The following is a 9,675-nucleotide window of genomic DNA, read 5'->3' as shown; positions in this document are numbered from 1 at the left end:
ACAACAAGAAAAATAAATTCCCCAGTAGTCTCATCCTGGGGAAAGAAACGGTTGGGTGGGGCCTTGTGCTAGCCAGAGAGAGAGTGCTTTCCTGGAAAGACATTTTACAGTTCTGAAGACTTGTCAGACCACTTTGCAGGAGAGGCTGGAGCTCAGAAAGTGACTGGTCAGTGTGGGAGGGGCCACACTTTGACCTGGACTGCTTATTCATGAACACCTCTTGTCCTCCATTTAAGCCTAAAGTTCATGTCAGGAACCTGAAGACGGGCTCAGGGTCACTGGACTCTATCTGGTCCTTTTCCTAATTTGCCACATTGAATACATTGCCTTTCTCTGCTTTTCCCTATTATCTGTCTCTTTAATTGATCCGTTGAGGATGAGTGGCTGAGCCTGGCTTGGAAAGCTCGCCACAGCCTAACAACTCTACTAACACCAGAACCCTTCCAGCTGTGGACACACAGTCCTCTCATTCCCTCTTTCCTTCCCAAGGAAGGCACTGTTGGGAGACCTGGAATTCTAACTACCATCAATTCCATTCTATACTGGGGATGGGGTGGCAGTCCTTCCCTCTCCCATGATTCCCCGGATTGCTTTGTGACCTTTTAAACCTCCAGGTTGTAAATAATGCAAACAACAAACTCAGGTCACAGGGCTTTGTGAAGGAATGTGAGGTGTGTGTGCCATTGTCCCAGAGCTTGCTTTGCTCAGCTGCCCCTTGGGAATCAACATCTGAGGTTCAAACGGTGTCCTCTCTTTCCTTGGCAGTCCTGAGGCACTTCCCATCCAAGCTTACGGTGCCCTTGTTTCTATCATTCAGGTACAATTGACCAAGATTTACTCCACCCATTTTTCTTGGAAGCCAACCCCTTTGTAATCCATATAAATCCCGCACCACAGGGACTGAGTGACTGCAGAAACTGACTTCCAATTTGCCCTGGAGTTCACACTCAGAGTTTAGGTAAGCAGCCTAGAGATGGCATCAGAGACTATTTCTGATTGGGAGCTGGAACTGAGAGTGTCAAGGCCAGTCATTCTTGACTGACCAACTCCAGAAAAGCTGGGCTGGGCAAATGACTGGAGGCAGGGGTGGAGGCAGGGGCATAGTCAGGTATGAAGAACTAACTAGAGGGATGAGAAGAACAGAGTACCAGGTTGGGGAAGGGAGCATGTGTCTTTAGAATAGAGCTCAGTCCCTTTATAATGTCAGTATCAGACCAAGTTCCCCTGTATTGTAAGACAATGAGACTATCAGCAACAGTCTTGGGAGTCAGTAATGACTAGGGAATATAATTTTTCTCATGGCATATTCAAAATGACCTTCTGATGAGCTGTTTGAACACTGTGTACAAACGTGGTCTATCTTTCAAATGTATTTTATATGAAAGAAACTCCAGTATTCAGTATACCTCCAAGAATTTAGGTGACTCAGCCCACCACCTGGAGAAAAGAATGGCATCTCTTCAGTAAAAAATGAAGTAAAGCACTGTCAGCGCTGGCAAGATCTCTCAGCAGAGGGAATCTTCCAGGCTTATCCAAAGAACAGAATTATCCTGGGGAGGCTGAGCTGGGGGAGTGGGCTGGGGAGGCTGAGCTGGGGGAGTGGGCTGGGGAGGCTGAGCTGGGGGAGTGGGCTGGGGAGGCTGAGCTGGGGGGAGTGGACTGGGGAGGCTGAGCTGGGTCCTGCAGCTCTTCTGAGGGTGTGTCCTTTTTTTCTCCCCCTGTCCCTGTCAGGCTCCCCAGAGCAACAAAGCCACCATGAGTCTGCAGAAGTCCCTCATCCTGTTTCCATTGCTTGTCCTGGTGCTTGGATGGGTCCAGTCTTCCCTGGGCAAGGAATCTGCTGCCATGAAGTTCGAGCGACAGCACATGGACTCCTCGGTTGCCTCCAGCAGCAGCCCCACCTATTGCAACCAAATGATGAAGCGTCGGAATATGACACAGGGGTCCTGCAAGCCTGTGAACACCTTTGTGCACGAATCCCTGGCAGATGTCCATGCTGTCTGCTTTCAGGAAAAGGTCACCTGCAAGAACGGAAGGTCCAACTGCTACAAGAGCCACTCTGCCCTGCACATCACTGACTGCCGCCTGAAGGGCAACTCCAGGTACCCCAACTGTGACTACCAGACCAGCCAGAAGCAGAAGCACATCATTGTGGCCTGTGAGGGGAACCCCTTCGTGCCAGTCCACTTCGATGCTTCTGAGTAGGGTTCCATGTAAGCCAAACCAGAGAGATGTTCCTGTCTCCCAACCCATCATGTCAATACCCGACCCTCTTTTATTCTTTCCCAGAAAGAAATAACCCCTTTTAGGGCTTATGTGGGACAAAACATGCTTCCCTAGATGGAATAAGACAGCCCTCACCACTATGTGTCCTTTCAACCTGAGATTTCCTTGACTTCAGAACCATGAACCCAATAAAATTCTGTTCATTATAAACGGCTCAGCCAGAGGTGTCCTTTTAGGGCAGTTTGCAATGGACTAAGGACAGCAGGCACCTCGTTGGCCCAGACCTTCCCTGCTGGCAGCTTTAACTACAATGGAAGCTAGAGCTCTCTGCCTCTTCTGACCACCGATCATTCATTCTCCTACCTTTGTATGTAATAAGCCTATCATCAGTTTCAGCACTCAGTGGCCGAGTCCATCGGCTCCCCGTACCAACACAGACTTGCCACATCTAGGTGAGAGGAGGCCTTCTGCCAAGAGGGCAGAGAGCATAGCTTTTGCTTCTGCCTTTCTGTGAGCTGCTGCTTCACACGTTGTTTCTCAGTCAGTAGTTTTAGATATATTTGAGTAGTTTTCATTCCTTTTAACCAATAATGGGCGTGTGTGTGTGTGTGTGTGTGTGTGTGTGTGTGTGTATGTGTATGTGTGTGTGGTGTGTGTGGTGTGTTGTGTGGTATGTGTGTATGTGTGCGGTGTGTGTGTGTGTATGTGTGTGTGTATGTGTGTGTGGTGTGTGTGTATGGTGGTGTGTGTGTATGTGTGTGTGGTGTGTGTGTATGTGTGTGTGGTGTGTGTGTGTGGTGTGTGTGGGGGGGGTGTGTGTATGTGTGTGTGTGTGTGGTGTGTGTGTATGTGTGTGGGGTGTGTGTGTGGTGTGTGTGTGTATGTGTGTGTGTGTGTGTGGTGTGTGTGCATGTGTGTGGGGTGTGTGTGTGTATGTGTGTGGTGTGTGTGTGTGTGGTGTGTGTTTATGTATGTGTGTGTGTGTGTTTGGTTTTTCAAGACAGGGTTTCTCTGTGTATCCCTGCCTGTCCTGGAACTCTCTATAGACCAAGCTGGCCTTGAACTCAGGATTAGAGATGTGCACCACCACTGCCTGGTGGCTTTGAATTCTTGATACTCCTTCCTCCAGCTCTCACATACTGGGCTTATAACTGTGTGCCACCTTGCCCCCAGCTACTATGGGAAGGAGCTTCTTCCATGGTCATCTTCCCATTTTCTTGTCTTCTTAAAGAAAGGAAGGAAGGAAGGAAGGAAGGAAGGAAGGAAGGAAGAAAGAAAGAAAGAAAGAAAGGGGAGTAGATAGATGAGTCAGTTGTTAAAAGCATTTACTGCTTTTTCAGAGGCTTCAAGTTTGGTTTTTAGCTCACAACCACCTGTAGGCCATTTCCAGGGATTCTGGGGGCCCTCTTCTGGCCTCTAAGGGCATTTGCATATATGTGGGGCACACAAACATATGCACATACATACACATAAATAAAAATAAGAAATAAAGAGATAGGTTTTACCTTTCAGAACAGTTTTGGATTCACATGCTAATCTAGCGACGATTATCTTCATAACTAGGCAGAGATCTTGTTCCTCTGAGTAGATGGGGCATGCTATGCTATGGTGGTGGCTATGTTTTAAAGTTCATACCCACAAGTCACTTCCTAGGCTTTGCTTACAAGTTGGCAAGGGCTTATATTGAAAGTCAATTTCTTTATTTTGAATCTCCCTTGAGTCTACAGTGTTAGGAAATTTGGCTTGGCCCCTGATTTAGCCTGGACCAACTAAAGCTCCCTGTACTCACTTTCCTGTCTGTACTCACAGCTTCCTAACACTTGGGGTAGGTTTGTGTGGTGGACCATGGAGGCATGCAGGCAGACGTGGTGCTGGCTACATCTTGATCTGAATGCAACCAGAAGTGGGCTGTGACACTGCACAAAACTTAAGCAAGAGACCTCAAAGCCTGCACAGTGACACACTTCTTCAACAAGATCACATCTACTTCAACAAGGCCACACCTCCCAATAGTGCCATTCCCTATGAGTTTATGGGGGCCAAGTACATTCAAACTATCACAATACTCTTTATTGTAGGCTAAATCATGCTCTCTCAAAACTCATAGGATGAAACCTTAACTCACAGAACCTCAAAATATGACTAAAAAGTGATTAGGTTAAAAACAGGTAATGACAGCCGGGCAATGGTAGCCCATACCTCTAGTCCCAACATTCAGGAGGCAGAGGCAGGCAGATCTCTGTGAGTTCGAGGCCAGCCTGGTCTACAGAGCTAGCTCCAGGACAGGTTCCAAATCAATACAGAGAAACCCTATCTCAAAAAACAAACAAAAAATAGGTGATGACGATATGACACAACCTGACAGTTGGACACACAGACACCTGTCACATGCACACACAGAGGAAAGATAGAAGTTGACCATTTGAAAGCCAAAGAGAGACCTCAGAAGAAATTAAAACCCTGCTAGCACCGTGATCTTGGACTTCTAGGTTCTAGAGTTGTGAAGGAATAACTTTATGTCATGCTGTCTTGTCTGTGTTTTACATCCTGAAAGCCCAATCTAACCTCTAAGCAAACTCCAGCTTCATTGTATTGAAGTTGTTTGTTGCTTGGACCAGTGCTATACGCTATCCCCTTACACCCTAGTTTCCCAAATGACTCCCTTCCATATCAATATCACATCTCTGGTATGAGTATGTTGAAGTTTGGTGTTGGTAAGAATGGGAAGAAAATCTCCATTCTTTACTTCTTCATCCCAAGAATATTCATTATTTTTTCTTTTATGTCATTAAGAATAGAATTGTAGGGCTGGAGAGATGGCTCAGTGGGTGCTCTTCCAGAGGTCCTGAGTTCAATTCCCAGCACCTACATGGTAGCTCACAGCCATCTGTTATAGGATCTGATGCCCTCTTCTGGAGTGCAGTTAGAACACTCATATACATAAAATACATGCATAAAATTTAAAAAGAATTATAGGAAGCTCCCAAGAAAGTAGGTTGCTGGGCTCGGTAAATACAGGCGCTCAGAACTCCAGGGACTTTCTGAGTATCATTAATCTGAGTGTGCCATGTTTTTTCTGCAATAAAGGTGTCAACCTTGTCAGTCAAAGGGATTTAATGCTGCCTGGTTTCCATCTGCCCTTGCCATTCCGCTGTGTCTAGACCAGTGTTTCTTTCTGAGACTTCTAAAAAACCAAAGAAGCCTGTGACCTCCAGAGGTTCCACATAGTGGTGCTGACCTTCCTTCACCTCAGAACATTAGCTCACAAGACAGGATCTGATAACTCCCACCTCAGCTGGATAAACAGAAGGTAAATCAGGGAATCCTTAAATGTCCATGGCAAAAGGAAGGATGGGGGAGGGGGCTCTGTTTCACCTAACAGACTAATTTTTTTCTCTAGTTTTTTAAAAATGGAAAATAGCCCCCCCATATGTTCTGATCATGATTTTCTTTCCCCTATATATTCTCTGGGGGAGGGGGAGAAATGAAAACAAAAGCTAAACCAAACTACCTCATGTATCTATTATCTAAGCTGGATAGATCACTGTTATCAAAATAGAGAAACAACAACAAAAAACAAAATCCAAGACACCAAAGAAGATAGTAACAGTCATTATTCATTGTCAACCTGGCAGGATCCAGACTCATCGGAGAAGCCCGGGTGTGTTTCTAGTTTGTGTTAAGTGAGGTGGGAAGAGCCCCACTGAATGTCAGCGGCATACTCTGCGGTCTGAGCAGAGAGGGGAGGCCGATGGAACACTAGCGTACTTCACCTTGCTTTCTGACCGCATACTCAGTGTGGCCTCACCCACTTGCTGCAACGCCTTCCTTGAACCGAAGACTGTGCCTTCGGGAACCTTTCCTCCACACATTAACTCTTATTGGGTAGTTAGTCACAGCCGAGAGAAAAGTAAGGAATACAGTAGGCATACCTGTTGGTCACACTTGTAATCTCAGTGCACTCAAGTGCTCCTGCCAAGTCCTAGCTGTTTTCCCAGATCTAGGGAAAAAGAAAAGGAAGGGTAAGGAAGCAAGTGAGGTACCTGTACTCCCAGCACTTGCCAAGTGCAGCCAAGGATCAGGAATTCGAGCCCAGCTTCATCTCCATAGTGCATTCTGGGCCACCCTGAGGTACATGGGACCCTAGATAAAGAGAGTGGGCCTGGAGGAGTGAGATCAAACAGAAGAAATTAATAAAAACAAGCATCAAAATCAAGGAAAGAAAGCAAAACCATATTTTTTAAAATGTATTTTATGTGCATAGGTGTTTTGCCTGCATGTATGTCTTATGTGTGTATACCATGGACATGTCTGGCACTCTTGGAGGCCAGGAAAGGGTGACAGATCCCTAGGAGCTGAAGTTGCAGATGATTGTGAACTCATGTGGGTGCTGGGAATTAAACCCAGGTCCTCTTGAAGAGCAACCAGGGCTCTTAACCACTGAGCCGGCTCTCCAGCACCAAACAACAAATTTAACAAGACTAATGGCTCAGGGTTAGGAAGGAAGCGTAGTTAGGGGGCATCTCTACCCATCGAGGCCCGTTGTTTCCAGCATGAGAGGCCCTACTTCCCATGTGCACTTAGAGAGGAATTGTTACACCTCAGGAATCTGGAAGTTTTTACCACAGGATGACCTGTATTTGGTCCCCTAGGACAGTCATTTCCCAGAACCAGCCCATACCAGATGTGTTCCCGCTACCACACATCAGTGCTGGGGCTGTCCAAGGTCATGAGAGATGGATCAGAGAAACAGATTTCTCACACCAAGACCTGTGGTGTGAGACATGTTTGGATAACATGAAGCTGATATGGATATCTGGAATAAGGCAGCTAAAACAAGCAGACAATGGATATCTGGGGGGCTATAAAGCAATACAAAACAGGGTGTCTGGGGAACCTCAAGTACTCAGAGTAAGCAATGATGCACTGAGTTATATAACTATTATAATGGTGTGCCCCCTTAGCATGGTTGCTATGATAAAACACTATGACCAAAAGCAACTTGGGAAGGAGAGGGTTTATTTTATTTGTAGCTTGTAATCAGTTATCCAGGGAAGTCAGGGCAGGAACTCAGGGCCGGGACCTGTGGGCAGAAAATAGAGCTCATGAAGGGTGTTGCTTACTGGCTTTCTCCTCATGGCTTCCTCAGCCTGCCTTCTGATAGCATCCAGGCTATCCAGCCAGGGGTAGCCTTTCCCACAGTGATTTTCATCAATGATGAAAATGCTTCAAGTCAGTATAGTGTCACACATCTTTGATCCCAGCACTCAGGAGGCAGAGGCAGGCAGATCTCTGTGAGTTTGAGGCCAGCCTATTCAACATAGAGAATTCTAGGATTACAAGACTACATAGAGACCCTGCCTCCAAAATAAATACATAAATAAATAAATAAAAAATAAAATAAAAATCTCCACAGGCACAGGCCGTACAGGCCTCCCACAGACCAATCTTGTGGGAGCATTTTCTCAACTGAAGCTGCTCTTCCTAAGTAACTTTAGTGTGGTGGTTTGAGTAAGAATGGTCCCATAGGCTCATGTATGCAAATGCTTAGTCATCAGGGAGTGACATTATTTGAAAAGGATCAGGAGGTGTGGCCTTGTTGGAGGAAGTGTGTCACTGGGTTTGAACTCTGAGGTTTCATTCAAAAGGTCATGCCAAGCCCTGAGTCTTTTCCTGCTGCATGGAGATCTGGATGTAGAATTCTCAGCTCCTTTTCCAGAACCATGTGGGCCTTTGTGTCATCATGCTCCCTACTGTGATGATAATAGACTAAACCTCTGAAACCATAAGCAAGCTCTTATTAAATGCTTTCTCTTATAAGGATGTCTGGGGGAGGCTCAGAGATTAAGAGCACTGGCTGCTCTTTCAGAGGCCCTGAGTTCAAGTCCTAGGAACTACAAATTGGCTCACAACTGTCTGTAATGAGATCTGGTGCCCTCTCCTGGCCCACAGGCAGAATACTGTATACATAATAAATAATCTTGAAGAAGAGGAGGAGAAGGAAGAGGAGGAGAACCCGGGTATTGGTAGCACATGCTTTTAGTCCCAGCACTCAGGAGGCAGAGGCAGGTGCATCTCTGTGAGTTTGAGGCCAGCCTGGTTTACAGAGTTAGTTCCAGGACAGTCTCAGAGCAATCCTGCCTCAAAAAAAAAAAAAAAAAAAAAAAAAAAAAAGAGTTGAAGAGTTGATAGGCATTCTTGACTACATAGTGGTGTAGTGGTGTTGAATCCAGCCTGACCAAATCAGACCCTGTCAAACAAACAAACCCCAAGCCACCACCAACAAAACAAACCAGTAAAATTCATACTCAGTATACTGAAAAAGTAAATGATTTTATTTCTATGAGCAGAATACAATAAAACTTGACCCCCAAAATTGCAGAAAAATCCTTCAGCTGCTTGGACCCTCGTTATCTGTTGCCTACATTTCTCGCTCAGCAGAGGTAACCCCAGAGCAGAGAATAACCCTGTTCTTTTTTTGGGGGGGGTGCTGGTGATGGAAGCCAGGCACCTTTGTGTGCAGGTACTCAGTTACTGAGCTACATCACAGCCCGTGCACCGTTTCTTTTTGTCTTAACTCTGTTCTGATAGCTTAGGCTTTCTAATTTTTCCAGTGCCTTCCTTTCTCTGTAAGAACTGACAACGTGAGATCATTGGTAACAAGAGCCCTAAAGCCTTAGACAATCTCATCTAAGTGCACAGGAACCAGCTGGTAGGGGGGGTCGTCCTTCTTTGGGCGTTCACAGGCCACAATGAAGAGTCTGTGCCTCACGATGCTACTGTAGCGACAGTTGGGATAGGTTTCTCTGGTGTGCGCGCAGTCAGTCATGCCCACAGGCCTGGCGCTCTCGTGGCAGTTCTTTCGGCCATTCTTGCAGGTGATGTTGGGAAAGCCACAGGTAGCGGCCACATTCTGAAAGGATTCATGCAGAAAGGTGTTTTTCTGTTTACAGTGCTGGGTGTAATTGTTGACACCACGCATTGCTGCGTTGCACTGCTGAGGACTTATCTGTATGTGCTGAATTTCAAACCAGCGAGCCTTAGTGAGACCCTTTGGCTGAGTGCCAAGTAGACACACTGGCGCCCACAACCCCAGCAGCAAGAGGAGAGGAAGGCATCTGCGAAGTCCTACCGCCATTTTTTTTTTTTTTTTTTTTCTGTATAGGAATAGAAGAAGCAAAAAGAACAAATATTTATCATGATCAGTTTGTTGGGTTTTTTTTTTTTTTCCTTCCTTTTAAGATTTCATAGGTCTTAAAAAAGAAAGCCAGCCTCACTAGGGAAATGTCCAGAGACCTACAAGGATGACCCCAACTAACAATCTAAGCAACAGTGGAGAGGCTACCTTAAATTCCCTTCCCTGATAATGAGATTGATGACTAACTTATATGCCATCCTAGAGCCTTCATCTAGTAACTGATGGAAGCAGAAGCATACACCCACAGCTAA

At 46.0% G+C, this 9,675-nt stretch overlaps 2 protein-coding genes across 2 annotated transcripts; one reads left to right on the top strand and one right to left on the bottom strand.

Annotated features, from left to right (window-relative positions):
- Nucleotides 1-1,735: 1,735 nt before the first annotated feature.
- Nucleotides 1,736-2,205, top strand: Rnase1 (ribonuclease A family member 1, pancreatic). Its single transcript, XM_051176844.1, has one exon. The coding sequence runs from the start codon at nucleotides 1,756-1,758 to the stop codon at nucleotides 2,203-2,205; it is 450 nt and encodes a 149-aa protein (XP_051032801.1). The 5' UTR covers nucleotides 1,736-1,755.
- A 6,335-nt stretch (nucleotides 2,206-8,540) lies between these two features.
- Rnase6 (ribonuclease A family member k6) lies at nucleotides 8,541-9,377 on the bottom strand. Its single transcript, XM_051176876.1, has one exon. The coding sequence runs from the start codon at nucleotides 9,362-9,364 to the stop codon at nucleotides 8,903-8,905; it is 462 nt and encodes a 153-aa protein (XP_051032833.1). The 5' UTR covers nucleotides 9,365-9,377; the 3' UTR covers nucleotides 8,541-8,902.
- Between the last annotated feature and the right edge of the window lie 298 nt (nucleotides 9,378-9,675).

The sequence above is a fragment of the Phodopus roborovskii genome, unplaced genomic scaffold (assembly GCF_943737965.1).
Source record: "Phodopus roborovskii unplaced genomic scaffold, PHOROB, whole genome shotgun sequence".
NCBI lineage: Eukaryota > Metazoa > Chordata > Mammalia > Rodentia > Cricetidae > Phodopus > Phodopus roborovskii.
The sequence above is the reverse complement of the archived record's forward strand: the minus strand, read 5'-3'. Positions and strand labels throughout refer to the sequence as shown.